The sequence below is a fragment of the Amblyomma americanum genome, chromosome 1, assembly GCF_052857255.1.
Source record: "Amblyomma americanum isolate KBUSLIRL-KWMA chromosome 1, ASM5285725v1, whole genome shotgun sequence".
Classification (NCBI taxonomy): Eukaryota; Metazoa; Arthropoda; class Arachnida; order Ixodida; family Ixodidae; genus Amblyomma; species Amblyomma americanum.
The window spans coordinates 251,085,815-251,106,006 of NC_135497.1; the positions used below are offsets into that span (position 1 = coordinate 251,085,815).

The following is a 20,192-nucleotide window of genomic DNA, read 5'->3' on the forward strand; positions in this document are numbered from 1 at the left end:
TTTCTTCGGCTTTTCCAAGAGCACGGAGCTTGCGCCTTTTCATCATCATCAGTCTGACTACTCCCACTGCAGTGCAAAGGCCTCTCCCATATCTCTAAAATTAATCATGTCCTGTGCCAGCTGTGGCCACCCTACCCCTGCAAACTTCTTAATTTTCATCCGCCCACCCAACTTTCTGCTGCCACCTGCTACGCTTACATTCGCTTGGAATCCAGTCCGTTATCCTTAAGGACTACCGGTTATCTTGCCTTCAAATTACATTCCCTGCCCAAGAACATTTATTCCTCTTGATTTCGATTTGGATGTCATTAACCCGCGTTTGTTACGTCATCTACTCCGCCCTCTTCCTGTCTCTTAATGTTGCACCTATCATTTTCCTTTCCATAACTCGATGTGCCACAGGTGAATACCAGTAATGTAAAGCTGTTGTACGCTTTCCTCGTGACAGATATTGGTAAACTGCCATTCATGATCTGAGAAAACCTGCCAAGTACGCTCCACCCTATTTTTATCAACGCGATAGCGTTAAAGGCCTGTTTCACCAGAAAATCCGGCGTCGGTGTTGTGAGCGAATAATCACGAGCATGACCCTGGCAGGTCGTTCCCAGAAAGCAACGTAGGAGGCAGGTGGGCCACCTAGGTCATGTGACCTTGCGGCGTCATCGCACCCTACCCACCAGATAGTGAGCAAACTGCCCACCGTGGCAGGTGGCAATTAATGATTTTTCGCTCAGCAAGAGCAACCTGGGTCGCACAAGGCCCACCGCTGGGAGCACCTGCCATCGCAGGGCAGTGGCGCATCGCTTAACAGCTGCACCGCTGAGCCAGGAGGGGTATGAGGACTCCCAGGGATCTATGAATGTAAAGTAGAGAATGACCTTCCTATCGCGTCATACCCTTAAGGCGGAGCTTAAGTGCCCCCTCCGATTTTTCTTAGTTATTTCACTCTCGTGATCCGGAACTGCGGTTACTGCCTGCCCTAAGTAGACGTATTCCCTTACCACTTCCAGCATCTCTCTACCAGTTGTAAACTGTTGTGCCCTTACGAGATGGTTGAACATTACTTTGGTTTTCTGCATATTAATTTTTAAGCCTAACGTTCTGCTTTGCCTGTCTAACTCATTTCATGCTTTGCAATTCATCCCCTGGGAGACTAAGCAAGACAATGTCATCAGCGAATCGCAGATTACTAAGGTACCCTCTATTAACTCTTATCTCCAACTGTTCCCAATCCATGCCTCTGAATACCTCCCGTAAACAGGCGGCAAATAGAATTGGCAAGATTGTGTCTCCCTGCCTGACACCCTTCCTTCTTGGAATTTTATTGCTGACTTTATGGAGGACAATGGTAGCTGTGCTGCCGTTATAGATACCTTCCAGTCCTTTTACATAAGGCTGTTCTACACCCTGTATCTGCAATGCTTGCATGACTGCTGAGGTTTCGACTGAGTCAAATGCCTTCTCGTAATCTATGAAGGCTATAAGTATATAGGGGCTGTTTTAAGAAATATAAACCAGCCAAAAAGACGCACACAGGAAAACTGAGACGAAGAAGGGAAGATAGGAAGGAGGCTGGACTGCCAACTGTTTATTCGAAAGTTCGGGCTCAGATATATACAGGGCACTCAGCCACATGACCCTCTCAAAGTCGCTATCACATCAGACTTCCATCGTGGAAACGAAATTTACAATGACCGCAACATCTTCTATCCTACAATTGATCTCACAGTTACCGTTGCCTACTTCCAGTACAAAAAACATCTTTGCAAAATCAGCGTAAGACAACCATAGCAAAAAGCAGTCATACGCAATTAAACAATAAAGAGCAAAAAATTGAAACACTTTCAGCGCATACGTATCAAATAAAAGCGAAGCATGCAGAACGTAATTTTTCATTCTTAGAACACACATTCACTATCAAGGCCTGGTGATTATGAAAAGGAATCTATGAAGTCGATTTCCTCACTTCGAAGGGCAACAGAACAATCTCCTTCCCCTTCTTTGTCTCAGTTTTCCTCTGTGCGTCTTTTTGGCTGGTTTAATTTTATAATGCAATGCACCAGATAGCCCAACAACGTGTTTTACTGGATATAGGCGCTGGTTATATTCTGCCAATTTCTCTATCGCCTGATTGATAGTGTGAATATGGTCTACTGTCGAGTATCCTTTACGAAAGTCTGCCTGATCATTTGGATTACTGAATTCTATGGCTGTACTTAACATAACCGCGATTACCTTAATAAGTACCTTATAGGCAACGACCAATAAGCTAATCGGTCTGTAATTTTTCACGTCCTTGACGTCTCCTTTCTCATGGATTAAGATGATGTTAGCGTTCTTCCAAGCTTCTGGTGCGTTCCGAGGTCAAAAGCCATTGCGTGTACAGGGTGGCTAGTTTTTCTAGCACGATATCCTCTCCGTTCCTCAACAGATCCGGTGTTGCATGATCCTCACCAGCTGCTTTTCTCCTTTGAATTGCTCCCGAAGCTTCCTTTACTTCTTTCGTTACTGGCATGGTGCCCCATCGCTGTATTATGCTGCCAATCTCATTTACGTCCTAATTATATTGGCTACTCTATAGGTTTGTGCAGATCTCTTTGGCGACTTTAGCTATCTTATACATAATTCTACTGAGATTGCCCCCTTTGTCTCTTAAAGCATTCATCTAGGTTTTGCCTATGCCCAGTTTCCTCTTCATCGCTTTTAGGCTACCTCCGTTCTTTAGGCTATGATCGATTCTCCCCATATTAAACTTCCTTATGTCGCTACCTTGTGCTTATTAACTTTGATCGCTCTGCTAGTTCTGTTTGTGGGGTTTGATGCTTTCATGCTTTGGAGTTTGTTAATCGGACCCTTCGTCTCCCGAGAGAGCTTGCCAGTATCCTGTCTAACCATCCTACCCCCTATACTTCTACCTCGCACTCCGCATGATAGCTTTAAGATTATCGTTCATTTCTTGAACATTAATGACGTCGTCCTCACCGAGTAAAAAAACAACAACATCCAATTAGACATTCCAACTGGTTCCAATTGTATTTTCCAATTGGTTCCAACTGGGCTTTCCAGTTGGAACCAATTGGTTCCAGTTGTGCTTTTAGCCACCCCACCAATTGGACCCAACTGGACCAACCAATTGGACCCACTAAGCCAGGCAGTTACTGCACCCAGGTATATTCACAAAATATAACTCACAATTAAGTTTCGCAAAATAAGCAGTGTGAGAAATATTTCTACAATTTAACATATTAATAATTTGCAAAAGGAAAACTGATTTGCGAGGACTGCAGGGAGACACTGCGTCTGGTGCCAATCAACATTTTTACTGCGAAATTGAAATTAGCATACTTTTATAGAAATCAAGGCCAGTAGACACGTATACATCACACACGAGAAACAATACACATTCAGATTCTAGTAGCATATTCTAGTAACACACTTCTGCTCCAACTTATATAACCCATTTATGAGGCTCTCATGCTGGGGCCAGTTGCGCTTGTCCACTGAGCGAAGTTATTTAATTTTGACTGCAGTGGTGGTGATGATGAATACAATTTAGTAGGTTAAGCTGCTGATAGCTCCTATTGTAAGAGCCAGATTAGCTTTGCCTTGTATGTCAAATATGAAAACGTTCATATGGATACAGTGCGTGCAGCTGGGCAGACCAATTGACTGCAATGGGTAAGACCAATTGGGCTCACCAACTGGAATCCCAGTTGGTCCAATTGGTTAGTCCATTTGAAACACCATTCCAATAGGGAAGCGCACCTAATGTTTGCCCCCACTGCACCAGCGCCGCCTCTCCCCTGGCGGTCATTTCCGAACTTCTGTCCGGGCACGTCGCTGGCGGAGCGCATTGAGTCAGCAACGTCTCGGCTGGTACGCGTGTTACTCGCACCGCTGGCACTCTCTCTTTCATTGTGAGCACGTGCGGTCCTGCTCGCAAGTGCACAAAAGAGGGGTTGCCGCTCGTTGTGAGTGACGGAGGGGGGGGGGGGGGGGGCTTGTTACAATATTTCTCTGAACACCAAGGGCCAAGAGCTGCCAGTGGAATTCTACAGGTTTCCGGGACATGTCCTACATTCTTCTAAAAAATTGTTGAATATTTTTAAATTGTAAGGTAGTTTAATGGAAATATTGAAGGTAATAGTCCATCCTTTCAATGTGTGGAAAAATCCTAAAATTTTTTCCATCGCTCGCATTGAGTAGTTGACGATTACAAAAAAAAAAATGGAAGCCTGCAGATGGGAGATTGTTATATTCAAATCTTCCAATATATGAAAAAATGCGTTCATGCGCTCTTTCCGGTTCAGAAACGCTTTTGTGCGGTATTGTTTGGTATCAAATGGTTGACAACAACAGACGGCAAGCCTGGATAACTGCTGTGCGCAGGTTGAAGTAAGTTTTTTCTTTTGCTAAACATGTTTGGTATGTTGCTCGTGTAATATTATCTTTGACCAGTTTTTGGTTTAATTCACGCACGGAATGTTTAGTAGGCGAGCTCGCGCTAACGGAACTCATTTTTTTGCCGGTAATGCCCTCAGCCGGTGAGGTAATGCAAAACAAATTATTTTGGAGACTGACATCAACAGCTGCGTTATGCAGACGCGTGTGAGGTAAGGTCAGTGATCGCCTCATTCTTCTGACGTGTGACGCCTGGCTCAATTTTCGAAGTTACTTTACTAACTTAAAGAAATTCTAAAAATAAAAGTAGTCAAAATGTATGCTTGCACATGAATGATCATTTCCATATGAACGGTGGCTCTACAAATAAATTGTTTTTGGGTTGCGCGTGCGCTGTGACCGGCATTAAATTAAATATACCAGCCGTTTATCTCAGTAGTGATTTACCATGCAAACTAGAGCATTTTTTTCATTTAGCCATAAGCGAGCAGCTGGTAAGTGCATTTCGTGTTTTCGTTTTCCTCTTCAGCCCCGAGTATCGCCTTCTGGGCACTTCATTTTATGTTCAAATAAAAATTATTTTCATTATGCAGCGAAAAACGTAACGAAATCCCAACTATTCTGCCAACAGAGTTGCGTGCACCGCACTGCTCAGCCACCCAACAAAATAAAGTATTTTGCAAAAATGACCATGCCAAAAAAAGTATTTGCCTCGAATTCCGCCTCTTAAATGATATTGTCATTTACTTGCCACACACATTTCGCCGTTACGGTAATGGCGTTTTCGTCAACAATCTGCTTCACGGGGTGGACCTGATCGACTAGTTCTTTTCCATGATACATCCATGATACACTAATTAACGTACCACTCTAACATATTTTTGTTACCACCCAGATCAAGTGTATTGAAGATAAATTCCAACTGTGCTGCGCGCGGGCGCCGCGCTGTTCACATTTCTTCCTATCGCCCCTGTACATTTTACTAATCCTCTGAAGCTCTTCAGCGTTAAAGCACGAGGAAGAAATTACACACGCGACTGCGTAAACAGATTTGTAGGCAGGCAAACACGTGCAAATCATATGCAAAACTCGCCTTTTTAGAGAGAAAGCGCGCTACTCAATGGGAGGGGTTGACTGGCCTGCCCGGTCAATTGTGCGGAGTCGACCGGAGAGGGCGCTTTTCACTGGCGCCTGCAGAGCCCCCCTGCAAAGCTGCGGCCCATAGGGACCACTTGGAACGAATTGGAAACTGAATATGTCCAATTGGAGCCAGTTTGAAATCCAATTGGTTGCAATGTTTTGTTTTTTTTACTGGCCAGTTAAAGCCCAATATCTGTTCTGAAGCGATATCCTGTTTGTTATGGGGGGGGGGGGGGGGGGGGGCGTCAATGCTGCAGGTGACGCGGATTTGTAATTGATTCTGATCAAATCACGTAATTACATCACATCCAAACTTGGTACTGAAATCGCAAGACTGTCGTATGCCATCTCGGCGTGAAATACCAGTGCAAATAAACGCGCGCTTTAACCGAGAGAAGCATTTTATATATGGTGCGCGTTTAGCGTTGCAACAGTCTAAGTTAAGCAACAGGATAAGTTCAGGAAAACTGTGCACCTCCTCGGTGGTCACTGCCGAAATAGTGCGGATCGTGTGGCCGCCATGGAAACAGGCAATGACTAAACAGCGAAGTTTTTCCACTCGTCAGCGAGAACGGTGCTCCATTCGGGCCCGACTCGTACCGAGCGCCCCCCCCCCCCCCCCCGAAAAGGCGGCGACGGAGGGACAGCAGCGCTTGCCGGCACTTCGCACCTCTCGACGGGCCCATCACCGTTGTCTTTTCTTTAGACCATTAAAGTTTAACAATACTCGATACCGAATATGTTAACTAAAAAGCAAACACGTGCATGCAGCATGATGCACGTGCGTTTCGCGCCAGCTGCTGCGACGTATGCGGCGAGGCTGTCTCATGACAACACTTCGCTGCGATGTGCTGTTTGAAAATTTTCACGTGGTTTGGGATGTTGGCCGCCATTCAGGTGGCAGGCACACAGCTGGCTGTAATCTGCTGGTGACCGCAAGGCTCGCAGACAACCAGGCCTGCACTCGACCATTCGTTTTGGAAGCAGCCAGTGCCAAAAACTACAAAAAGTAACATCCTTTCTTTGATGAAAGGACTGATGGCGCACTGACACGTGTCTTTGATATGTTGTAAGTCTCAATCACTTCTCTAGTGAGCTGATCAGCATAACTAGCTCTCAAAATGTGGATGAAGCTGCATTTTTTGCAGTGGGCAGCTGGTTGTCCCTTCACACCAATCTTTACATCAGTCCAATGCAGCTTAAGTCTGCAGTGAGGCTCCGCCCACATTCAGAACCACCGCACAGAATGCCTCCACGACAAAAATGTAATCACTCGTCAAATCTTTTCTTGTTACATAAACTAGAAGCTAATAACAGGACGAAATTATAAGCATTAAGAATTTTGCAGCTTCTGGTCTGTTTTACATTGTCGAACCTCAAAAAGCTGATTTCTTTTACTGTTGTGATTGGTCAGCGGACACAGGATGCCGTGGACTATGACCCATTGCTACCAACTACTTTTTTTTAAAGTTGTATCCAGCTATGGCCTAGTTCGATATTTCTCTTTCGTGTTCCTTTAATCCCAGCCGCGGCGGCCAGTTAAGATAGAGGCGAAATGCAAAATTGACGTTTGTGGGCTGTCAAGGCACCTTTCTCGCTTCCCTTCCCCAACGGCACGGTTCAGGTGCACATCAAGATTGGTAGATACTGCACCTTTCCTGTCATGACAACCAATTATTTATTTATTATTATTGCGGAAGCAGTATTACGTGTCACACTGTGTAAATGGCGGCACCTGTCTGTAGCCTCTGAGGGTGAGGCCTCCACCCTAGAAGCACCACCAACCACCTCCCCCTCTCTCTAGGAGGCTGCCTGGCCACCCACCATCACCCTTAATCCACCTCTACCCCAGAGTTCACCCTCCAGAAGAGCTGCCCACCACCACACCCCTAGGAAGGAGGGGGCTGCCCATCCATCCACCGCCACCCTCGACACACCTGCGCACCCAATTTCCACCCTTCGGAAGCGCCACTCACCACCCACCCACTCACATCCGCCCACCTTCACTTTCCAGAAAAATTGTCGCGTATCTGAAGCTTCCGAAGTAATCATTGAGGGTAAATCCAACTGCTTTTGCAGAATTGTTGCCATGTCTGATCGTCGCATTTTTTTTTTCCGAGGTTCTTCCTGGCCTTAGTCACTGTGCCGTGGGCAACTGGTCGTGCAGGGGAATTACCGGCGATCAGTTGGTCCATCAGCATGCCCGCAGAATTAGTAGCTGGGTGCCGGTGGCCTCCTAGCCTTTCACACCCATCCAAGTGGAAAAATACCACTTTGAACTGCCCTAACCACATTTGGGACTAAGTGGAATCCGATACGTTTCAATTCGTTTTGGCCAGTTCCAATTATCTTTTTCGGCTGAAATGGTGGGCAAAGTGCATTTCTCAAGACCCTCAAAGGAATACTACAAACTCCAGCACTCACTACAAACACATACTCCCCCCCCCCCCCCCCGTATTCCCTTACCACAGCATAAGTACACCCTCCGGGCCATCCAGTTGAACACCATCATTCCAGCACGTCTATGCCTCCACCACTATCGTTCTAACCCCTTTTGTCACAAGTGGCCCACTCCCTATGCCAATGAGGTGCACATCATTTTCTCCTGTACTGCAGCTCTACAGTGCCCTCTTTATATACAACTCCTCATTGCCCAGAGGGTGTGGTTGACGTCGGCGGCGCTCGCCAATCTGTTAGCAATGGTACTCCTGGCAGAGGAATACCTATAGGCATGTCTACAATGTTGGATAGTTTAGCCTCCTCAAAGTATTTCTATTCTCTCAAGTTTGGATGACTCGTGCAACAAGAACTAACGATGCTACCTAATAACGTTTTCTTTTTCTTCGTCATGTACAGTAGACAATATTTTGCATCCTGACATTTTAATAATTCAAGCATAGAATTTTCCAGTCTATAATTAGTCGCACCCCCTTGCAAACGCGTTTTTCAAAAAAAAAAATCTCACACACATCTTGGCAGCGTATGACGCACCTGTTCATTCAATAAGCACAGTAAAAACGTGCTACGATCGATCACTTCGTGGGAGAGAGCGACAAAAATACACGCAGCAGCTGACGTGCGCAGACGATCCTCGAGCTCTGAAAAGCATGTTAAGGATCCCATTCAGCAGAAAACCTGGCATCGTCGTCGTTGGTATGAGCGAAAAACCCTCAGAGAAGCAACCTAAGTGGGCCACCCAGGTCACGCGACTGTGACGTCAATACAACCTGCCCATCGTGGCAGTTGAATTATTGGTCGCGAAAGGTAGCTTGGGGAGAGCAACCCAAGCCCCACCGGTGGACGTGCTTGATAAAGCCACCTGCCGGTGAGCCAGGAGCGGTAGGACTCCCAGCAAACTATGATCTATGAAGTCGAGAATGAGCAATTCCACATATACAGGCATCAACTCACTAATTCTATCGCGTCATACCCTTAGGGCAGAGCTTGTGTCCCCCCTCAGTTTTTTTTGTTTGCTCACAGAATGTTTTTATCACTTAATCACGTGTCACATATTGTCACGGTACTTTGAAAAGTTTTTTCTACAGGATAGAGGGGACTCAAAATAATGTTATTTTAATATCAACTAAAAACATTCAAAGTACCTCGAGTCGACCTTTGTCCCCTCCAGATTTTTTCTTTTTTTTGGGGGGGGGGGGGCTTCGTAAACCGGAATGATCTTGTGGGTTTGCGCCAGTCTGGGATCATTTTCTCACTCACGTTATGCTGTCTTCCTGCTGCCCGCTTCGTCTCCAGCCCATATTCAACGGCACGCAGCTTAATTTTGTACCATAGCTTCTCCACCTCGCAGGCGGAGCCATTTTGAGCAAGAACAATGCCCGACACGTGCGAAGCCATACGGATGCGACATCTATTTTTTATTTATTTATACAAAATACCCCTAAAGGCCCTCAATTTGAGGGTATTACATAGGGGGGGTGGTACAGGCAAGTAATAAAAAATAAACAAGCCAAAAATTCAAACTACAAACAAAAAACATAAAAGCATATAGGTCCTTGGAATAAAAATACAAAACAGACATAATTAAACATTGTAGCATAAATGGCACGAAACAAACATAACAGAGTAAAGTTAATACAAGTTACACAATGTCTATCCACAACGGCATGGAAATAAAACGAGAATCAATAACAGAAATAAAAGACAAACTTAATGCACTGGTAAGTTAACAATGTACTAAAAGATGTTACGCAGAAGTAGTGCCAGATATAAGTTTTCGAAAATTTCTCCGGATCAGTGGTGGTAGCAACAACTGAAGGGAGAGCATTCCAGTTGGTTACAGTGCATGGAATGAATGAATGGCATGACAAGCGCTCAACTTCATACGGATGGTCGTGGCAGTCAAAAATGGAGGAAGGCAAAGAAAAAAGTCATTATGAAGCGTTGAGTGATGATACAGTTTATTAAAAAGTGATAAGTGTGCAACTTTACACCGGAGATATAGATCTTGCAGATCAGCACGTTTCTTCAAGGCTGTGATGCTGGTATGACGTGAATAATCAGAGTAGATGAAACGAGCTGCGCGATTCTGCAATGATTCATTTATTAAATATGCTTGATGAGGGTCCCAAATAGCCGAAGCATATTCAATTTTAGGTCGAATAATAGCAGTGTAAGCACGTAATCGGAGGTGAGAGGGAGCATGCTTTAAGTTATGTTTTAAAAGGCCTAATGACCGATTAGCAGATGCAAGAATAAGGTTAATGTGGTGGTTCCATGTTAGGTCTGAATGAATGTGAAAACCGAGGTATTTATACGTGGTTACCAACTCGACTGGAGTGTTATTTAAAGAATATGCTGTTTGAAATCGAGACATTCGGTTAGTAAAAGACAAATTTAGGTTTGGAAAGGTTAAGTTGCATTAGCCAAGTAGAGCACCATGCTGTTACTGTCTCGAGGTCGGATTGTAAGACTAGGCGATCTTCGTTAGTATAAATTTTGCGATAAATTACACAATCGTCGGCAAAAAGTCTGATTCGGAAGAAATGGAGTTAGGTAAATCGTTAATAAATATAAAAAAGGGGCCAAGCATGCTTCCTTGTGGGATGCCAGAATGTACTTGGCTGAGAGACGAATTATGGTTATTGGCACAGGTAAACTGAAACCTGGAACAGAGAAAATCTTTAACCCATGCAATAACAAGAGGGTGAATATTAAGAAGTGTTAATTTGGTTAATAACTGGTTATGAGGTATCCTGTCGAAAGCTTTGGAAAAATCAAGAAATATGGAGTCGACTTGAATTCCAGCATCAACAGATGAATAAGTTCGTGGATGAAACTAGCAAGTTGCGTTTCACACGAGTACCCTTTATGTTGGTATTTAAAGATGATGTGTTGTTCTAAAAAGTTAAAAACCTGCGAATGAATCACATGCTCAATGAGTTTATGAAATTGGTCGATAATTGAGTGGTAAAGAACGATTACCGGACTTGAAAATAGGCACAACCTTAGCTAGGCGCCAGTCACGTGGAACAAAACCAGATGAAAGGGATTCCTAAAAAATAGCGGAAAAGATGCGATGGATACCTTCACATCAGTTCTCGAAAACCAAGGTGATCAGACGCTGATGTCGTTTTAAGTTTCCTTAGTAAAGATAAGATACCAGTCTCGCTAATAACTATTTCGGACATTGAGATATTAGAATGATTCATAGTAGCAGGGCCTGAATAAACCTCTTCTCGGGTAAAGACTGATGTGAATGCGTCATCAAGAAATTGTGCGCATTCAGCCACAGGAACGCTGCCTCCTTCGGCATTGTAAGAGTTATATCAAGATGATTCGAAGGGTTGGTCGTCTGCCAGAACTTACGAGGGTTATTCTTTAATGTTGATGGTAAATCGTGGATGAAGAAACGGCAACGAGCAGATTTAAGTGCCACCTGATAATCTTTATCACACTTTTTTGTATCGTTGCCAGGAATCAGTGCCTGTTTTTGTCAGTCTGTCTATAAAGACGCTTTTCTTATTATTCAGGCGACGCAGGTGTCTATTAAACCAGAGCACGGTGTTAGTGTGTGGTATACTGATAACAAGTATATATCTGTCGATAAGTGCAGCAAGTTTGTTGCTGAAAAGGTTCCAGTTGTCCTCCACTGAACGTGTTAAAAAATCGAGAAGGAAGTCCTTGGCAAAAACGGTCATCTCAGCGTTAATTTCGTCAAAGTTTGCTCGGTTGTAGCACCTGATTTGTTTCTTGAGTTATTTTTTTATGGAACGTGAAATTAATCTTTCCGGTGATTATGGAATGATCCGAAAGTCCTTTTAAGAGCGTATTATTAGAACAAAGATAAGGACTATTGGTTAAGACAAGATCCAGAACATTTGCAGAAGTGGCGGAACAATGTGTGGGTTCGCAGATTAGTTGCTGCAATGAGAAGTCCAGGCAAAACTGGAGAAAGCCCGAGCTTCCGGATCATTAGTTGGAGCAAATAGTGAGGACCAGTTAATTGTCGGAAAGTTAAATCACCTAGCAACAGGAAGCTTGACTTCGGAAACCGAAAAGCAAGTTCGCTTAATATTCGATAAAATTCACTTAAGAATGAAGTGCTCATGTCAGGAGGCCAGTAGACTACACCGATAATGATAACAGAAGGGCCACATTGCAAGCGAACCCACACTGACTCCAGGCACAACGAAGTGTGAATAATTTTTCTTCCAATATTTCACTTACGATAATGAAAACTTTAATTGGACCTAAAATTGGTCAGTCCCCCTAAACCAGTAGTGTTGGATTCCGCATCCACTCTTGCCCTTTCGGTCAACTCAATATTTCACAGAATCAAATAGTAATGGTATCTGGATCTGCAGACACATGCTGCAAAACTTTTATTGCAAAAAGTAAATGAAGTACCCGGTACTTCAGCCATTACTATAGCCATTAAATTGGCACTTTCAAAGCTTAGCTTTCTAATATGGCATTTCTATAGTTAGTAAATTCTGTCTTTACTGCCAGGTAAAGCATAAAAGTAAATATTCAATTTTTGAATATCCTTATTAAATTCTGTGAACATAGAAACAGCACTTTGCTGCTATTTACATACATAGACATGCACAGACAAAAAGTATTCAATGCATAGTTCATGTAACATCGACTGCTTTTCTAGTTCATACAGCAATCATTGTGGCACATTGTGTTGTCCAGTGCTGCACAGCACATTACGCATGAAATAAACAAGAAATCGGCCTTTTTATTGAGACTTATGCGATGGCAGGCAGCGTCGCAGAACCAGTGTGTGCTTTATTTTCAAGGCGCTCCCTATGCATGTTAAGCTACGGTGCTAGGGCTTACCATGGAACTTGCTATGGCTCACTGAGAAAGTGGTTGTTACTGCACAAGCCTGCGCTATCTATTCAGGAGGCCCAAAGACTTGGTAAGGAAGCACCACTCACATTTCAGACTAAGTTCCACAACTTGCTGCCCAGCCCCAACATATGCATACACCCATACACCCCCCCCCCCCCCCCCTTATTTCTATAACTGCTTTTCAGATGCTAGCCTCATCCATGCCTCTAGCATTAGTGTTCCTGCCCATGCTACCTTTTCCTCCCTCCCGTGAAATGCTGCTCTCTCGGCTTCAGAGCCACACCGAAACTGCATATAGTTTGCCAAGAAACGCAATCACTGCCATAACTGCCAACAAAGCAGAACCTGCTTAGAGCAGAAATTTTCAGTATGCACATGAAGCACACAAAAATGCTCAACAGGAACGGCGAGATTTCTGTTGATCATAGTGCGTTTCTTGCCAAACATTACTGGTATGTTTACAAGAACTTTAAGGCCTTGTGGCGAAATAACCATGCTCTGTTGGGTGCCCATGGCATCAGACAGCCTATAGTAGTATACAACTTGAACACAAGTTGGTAACAATGGGCTATGGTATGCGGGGTCCTGTATTACTCCGCATTCTAATCACAACAGTAAAATAAATCAGCTTTTCAATATTTGACTATAGCAGACAAGCAAAAGGAATCAAAACTCTTGAGCTTATAATCACGTCTCGTGGTTAGCTTCTTTTTTCGGTCACAAGAAAAGCTCTAACAATGGACTGCTTGTTTGTCGCAGAATTCTGCGCGGAAGTCCTGAATATGGGCACAGCTTCAGTGCAGACTTATATTGTATATGACTATAGAGAGCACAGATGTTTTATCCGAAATGCAGTGCTGTCAGCAATGAAAAGTTTAAGCATAAAGGTTTTTACAATATTTTTCATGTCAAACTTCACAAAGACGTTTTATTTGCATGGAAAAGAGGTGCTGCAGTGTGAAAAGGATGCAACAGACATGAAACAGTTAAAAACGACCTGTGCACTTTGGTGTTTTCATAACAAAGGAAAGGTGTTTTTGGGTCACAGTTAATGCTTTCTTCACAGGGCTCCAATGCTGACAACGAAGACTTGCTTCAGACACTTCACAAACGCAGGACCATTCATCTGACCCCAACAAAGCTCAGGGGTGTGTTTGTTCTTAGATTTGCAGTCTGCAGTCGTATGACTGAAAATGAAGACGTGCATTATGCATGGCAAGAAATATGTGCTGCCCTACAGACCTTAGAGAAGGAACGAGGCAGGTAAGCACTGGCAGTTCTCGAGGCTCCCTTGGGTGGGACCAATTGCATCAAATCTTTTTATCTCCCCTCAACAGCAGTTTGAAGCATGAAGATGTTACATTTAGCACACCTCAAGGATTTGTCAAGAGAATGCCTCTTCAGGGTGAAGCCAATCGGAATAAGGGGTAAGTAGAGTGTCATGAGTGTTTCAGTATGTATTGATACACAGAGAAAAAAATGACCAATTACTTGCACAGCAGAAGTTTTCAAATGTATGCATAACTAAATAAAACAAACTACATGACAGCAAAAGAAAACACAAAGACTTAGTAACATGCTCAAAACACAGTCAGGTACAAAATATCACAGGTATACTTAGTGTGTGCAAATACTCCAGGAACTGCAAATGTAAGTCACATCAGGCAGACAACAGTATGTACACATCTGAGGCACCTTAGTGAACATGCAGCATTCTGAATGAATACAACCATTCTACATGACTTCGTTGGCTGCCTGGACATCTTGCATGCATAAGTGAGAAGATAATGTGGATTCCTGTCTTTTGATTGCAGACCCAACAGAGCATGTGCCAACATGCTGCTTGAAAAATACAACCAAATTAAAGAGTGGATATTCCATAACTAGCATTCTGAGGTTTTCAGCCTGCTGCCATTGGAAGAGATGACTGAATTTAAACTACTAGAGCACATCTTGAAGCACTTGCACTTGTCCACTACATCCTCAAAGGGAAGCAGAAATGAACGTTTTCTGCAATAAAATTTAATTTCCAATGGTTGTACAAAAAATAATAAAAGAAATGTGTTGTTGCTCTCTATTTCAGTACTCGGAACAATGAAACAACAAACAACGAGTCTTCATCTCAGAAACAATGAGTCTTCATCAGAAAACATGGCATAGAGGCTTTGTTAAAGGAGTATAGACACCTAATTTTGAAGGAATGTTTTGTTCTCTGCAATGATGCAGAAGACACAACTATGCATGAATACCCATGTAGTATTCGCCTACAACCGCTAAATAATTTATAATCGAATTTTTCTGTCATGCTGTTTCGGTTTCAGTTTCAACAGCCTGATGATGGCTATGATGTCAAAGTGTGGTTATATGTCACATGAGGCACTGAAAAATTGCAATCGCTGCTTCATTGTTCTAATTCACTACAGTGCTGAAGCCAGCCTTCCTCAAGAGCCAGAATGATAACAAATGTAGAGGCAGAGATTATATTGCAGTTTTTTATGCCTAATGTGACCTATAACCACACTTTGATGTCACAGCCATCGCTCGGCTGTTGAAAAAGAAATTGAAACAGCACTAGAAAGAAATTCGATGACAAATTATTTAGTGGTCGTAGGAAAATACAATGTTGTAAGTTAGGTGTCTATACTTCTTTAACAAAAGCTGGCACACAAAAGGCTGTTCATGTGTCTCATAGATGGTTGCTCAAGTGAGACATGTCTTGAGAAGAAAAATGAGCCTTACACACAAACACACACAAGCAGAAAAAATGATGTGCAGATTTGCTTCTGTGCTAAATAACTGCAGTACACCTAAACAACCCACAACTGAAACACAGAAGTGCTCAACTTGAGTAAGCCAGTTTTCTACGATGCTCACAATTTAATAATGTTGAGAAAAAAAAACATGGACAAAAACATTTTCTTGCTCACAAGTCACTCATAGGAGAGGCTTCAGAACTGCTACATCCTGCTCAACCAGATAAGCGTTGAGGTTCACTGCTGGCTCCCCGTTTTTGTTCCACAGCACGACATCGATGATGTTTTCGAGGCTGTAAAACAAAAAAAAAATTGGACAAGGAAATGATGACATGAACTAGATCACTGTGTGAGGTACGATCATTAAAACCATTTGCTTACAAAGTTCCAAAACACATGCTTGTACTACTCTTGAAGCTGCAGACCGTGAATGTGAAACGAAACATGCATCGAACACTGCAAAAATGTTACTGGCATTTGTCAGCTGAAACAAATATACATCCCTGTATTATGTGCGATAGATTTGCTAAGAAAAAGACAACCAATAAAGGTCAGGACCCCGCCACAGTGCCTCAGTGGTTAGGGCACTCAGCTACTGATCCAGAGTTCCCGGGTTCGAACCTGACCACGGAGGCTGCGCTTTGATGGAGGCGAAACGCTAAGGTACCACCCGTGTGCTGTGCAATGTCAGTGCACGTTAAAAGATCCCCAGGTGGTCGAAATTATTCCGGAGCCCTCCACTACAGCCCCTCTTTCTTCCTTTCTTCTTTCACTCCCTCCTTTATCCCTTCCCTTACGGCAGGTTCAGGTGAGTTCAGGTGTCCGCTGATATGCGAGACAGATACTGCACCATTTTGTTTCCCCAAAAACCAATTTTCATAAAGGTCAGAAAACGATAACCGCCTATAAGTGTTCCTACCAAGACAAACCGACTATTGTAACATAAGCGCATATAAAATTTGCGCACCCTTCCTCCGAGCAGTTCAAAATATTTTAATTAAAGCAGCCTGCACCTTTGCTCACCAGACAAAATGTGATGACTACTAAAGGAACACTTCCACAACAACAAATCTTTGTTAAGACCACAACTGTGTCAAAACAGCATTTTTTCTTTTTCTTTTCTCACAACCAGAGTTGCTTTAATAGTGAATGCTTTCTTGTTATGTCTTGAAAGTCGATAAAGTAATTAAAATATACAGTATGGAACTATGATTGTATCAAAGGATCAAAAATAATGCAAATAAACATAAATAATAATAAATTATCAAAGAACTACTGACAGAGTATGCCAAACAAGCAGAAGCTGTGATGAATCAATGTTACTAGATAGTTTGCAAAATGTTGCCAAGTCCATATGCACCAAAAGATAATTCCCACATATTCTGGATCTCTAGACTTGTTTTGCTTACATCCACACGACCTAGGAGCCTTTCATCTCATGCAAAAAAGCATGCTCACAGCATAACGCTATCAAAGGCATAGTCCAGAAAGCATGCCACAGGCAGTATTTTTCATCAAGCAGTAGACTTATGATAATTCAAGCTTTTGGTTAATTGAAACAAATTTCAAAACTTTTGTTGGCTGGCTATATTGCTCGAATGCTCTTAGCGCGGCTAAGAGTGGCAGTTGAGGTTGGATATTATCATCATCATCATCAGCCTGACTATACACCCACTGCAGGGCAAAGGCTTCTCCCATGTCTCTCCAATTAACCCTCTCCTTTTCCAGCTGCGCCCGCCCTATGCCTGCAAACTTCCTAATCTCATCCGCCCACCTAACCTTCTGCTGGCCCCTGCTATGCTTGCCTTCTCTTGGAATCTATTCAGTTACCCTTAAGGACCAGCAGTTATCTTGCCTTCGCATAACATGCCCTGCCCAAACCCATTTCTTCCTCTTATAACATAAGGGGGAATCTGAGACCTCATGAAAAAAGAAAAAAATTGTTATGATTATAAAGCGACCACAGGTTGTTCAAGCCAACTACAGCCAAGACACCAAGGGCTGGGAAACTGCAACGGCTCACATAAATATCGAAGCAACCGATAAGTCTATGTTATTTGAGAGGCAACACTTCAGGAAGGCACATGACATCATCAACCACAGCAAAGCCTTCGACGTGTTAACGCATGCAGTCTTCCATGCAGCAACGGCCACTGTCATAGCCGTGACATCACTGCTACGGTTTTCATGCTGCCCAGTCTTGTGCCCATTTGCCCTTCTTCCTGTTCCCTACTCCAATCAACTCTTTCAATGCCTTCTCTTTCTCAGTGGCCCACGCCGGCTTCTTTCCACATTCATAGCCACCCTCTACTTTCCCTGTCAGTGCCGTGTGGCCCCAAGGTAATCCAATAGTTGGCTTTCCCTTAGCAGCTCAAGAGTCTGGTGGTGAAGGCCACTAGCTATCTTGAGAAGCAGCGAGAAAAAAGTTTGTTATATTTATGCAAACAGTACTAAGCTACATGGTCACAAGCACATGCTCTGTCACAAGCAAAAGTAAAAGATAGGTTTAAGCTTTTCAAGCACAGCAGACTCCCTTTAAGACAAACTTCACGGGACCATCAGAATTTGTTTGTCCCATATGGGGTGCTCAAAAAGGATGTGTGAGCGTGCAAGGTGCATAAAAATATAAAATAAAAATCGACCTGCAGTGACACCCCGCATGAAGCGAGCTGAAAAGAGATGACAAGCCCATCCTCTCTCAGAGATGGCATTGGCATAGTTTTTTTGCAGTCTCCATCTTTCACTCTCACTTCAAAAGGGGCCACTTTTATGCTTTTCTGCTTTCTCTCTGACTACAAGCACTGAAGGTGCCTCATTGGATAGCCCACAATACAGACTCCAAACCGACAAAATATTTTTTTCTCTCTCATGTCGCTCATTCTGCTCATTACCAACTCCACAAACAGATGCACCACATGCCATTCAGTCCATTGCAGGCAATGCATGGCAAGTTACGTGTGGTGTAGAGATCTGGTCACATTGGATATCTGCGCCACGCTAGCGTCACCCAACATGCTCACCTCAGGCACATGCTATAGCACATGCTGCAATGCTGCACCAGGTGATATTTTCCCTTTCATTTACACTCCAAACACTAAAGCCCCAACTCCATGAACAGATGCATCCCGCACATACACACCTGTGCGTCTGCTGGTGGCATGTGTGGCAGGTGATATGAGCACAACGGTGAATCCTGGCCATGCCAGAGCTATGCATGTTGTGTGCATCACATGCCACATTGGCAATGAAAAGGCCCAAGAAAGTTTTGATTTTTTCTTTTTTGCTTTCCTCAAGAGTGCCATGCAGACACTCAGCGGGTAACACTGTGCAGAGCACCACTGTGGTTTGCGATCACTGCAAAAGTCCGCCTGAACTAGTAAAATGGCTTTTTTTTTGCAATGAGTCTATGGAAACAAATTGGATGTTTTCACACTGTTCGTTACACCTGAGAATTCGTCTTAACTGAATTTGCCTTCACAGGAGTCTACTGTGTGTTTACTCTAGAGCAAGAGCAAAAAATGTTACAAGACATTTCTTTCAGCTCTGTCAAGGGTTTAAAATAAGAAAAGGTAAAAGAAGCATTAGAGGTTTGAAACTGAACAAGAAGGAAATGAAAATTGTCGATAAGACATGCGATGTCAGGTGCAATAACAGTGCAATGAAAAATGCTCCCAGGAAGAGTACAGATGTAAACTGATCACTTGGTAATACTTGTTGGGGGGCCAGTTGGTGCATGTTTCCAGAAAAGGGTTGTAGCGCCGAAAAGGACCACACATAGCAAGCGAGACGGGGCAGGCGCCATCTGATTGGTCAGAAAAGTGGGACCAGCAAAGCCCACCATTCAACAAAAGGTTAAATCCACAATATGGAAAGGTTTGTTTCATACCCAAGGTCATTTTTCCTAAATAATATTGCTGTCACAAACAACTAGTGCATCAGTCCTCCGTTGATAGACCCTGTAGCCCTTAAATCGTGAGAGGCAGAACACTGTAAAACCTCTTGTGTCTCTGATGCCTTTGGTGAAACATCAGCGCCTGCAACTTTTTGAATGTGCTCTGTTACTGGCCGAGAGAAAACAGACCTTGGGCAGTCTGCAGGTCCCAAAGTCAGGCAAGTACAGCCTTTGTCAAAAGTCCCGAGGTCATCAAGTTTGCTGCTATGCCATATAAAAAATCTCCTAAGGGGTGGGGAAGACAGTTCTGTTCACCCCAGAGATTGAGCCCTCAAACGTTATACAAGCCATCATGCAGAACCCACACAGAACTACAGATGCAGTAGCCTTTAAACTTTCCACGAATGCTGTGCATGCAATGAAGCAAAAGAAATGAGTTTGCAGAGGCCATGACACACACTGGCACTGAGAACAGCACCCTATACTCATTTCATACATGGCAGTCAATGCTGCCAAAGCTAACGTACCTATTTGTGCAAGCTACTGTATATTGCCGATAAACAGACTTTTTTTTTCTTCGAAAAATGGCCTTCCACAGGTGGGTGGTCAACTTATAATCAGAGTTGACCTATAAACGAACATGTCAAGTCCACCAATACACGGAATTCTAAAATCAACCTATGTGC

The 20,192-nt window shown here is 43.4% G+C and overlaps 2 protein-coding genes across 4 annotated transcripts in view; one reads left to right on the plus strand and one right to left on the minus strand.

The window, feature by feature from the left end:
- Positions 1 to 14,813, plus strand: part of LOC144114921 (aromatic-L-amino-acid decarboxylase-like) — a 74,992-nt gene extending 60,179 nt beyond the window's left edge. Inside the window, exons 13-15 of the mRNA XM_077648951.1 lie at positions 13,928 to 14,124; positions 14,199 to 14,288; positions 14,676 to 14,813. Of these exons, the coding sequence (XP_077505077.1) occupies positions 13,928 to 14,124; positions 14,199 to 14,288; positions 14,676 to 14,748 (360 nt within the window). The 3' untranslated portion in view covers positions 14,749 to 14,813. The remainder of the gene's footprint in view (positions 1 to 13,927; positions 14,125 to 14,198; positions 14,289 to 14,675) is intronic.
- LOC144114920 (uncharacterized) overlaps positions 9,398 to 20,192 on the minus strand; it is a 100,466-nt gene continuing 89,671 nt past the window's right edge. Inside the window, exon 11 of one of the 3 annotated variants that reach the window (XM_077648950.1) lies at positions 9,398 to 15,907. In XM_077648950.1, coding sequence (XP_077505076.1) covers positions 15,796 to 15,907 — 112 coding nt within the window. In that variant the 3' untranslated portion in view covers positions 9,398 to 15,795. The remainder of the gene's footprint in view (positions 15,908 to 20,192) is intronic. The other 2 variants (XM_077648947.1, XM_077648949.1) reach the window with 2 other exon arrangements.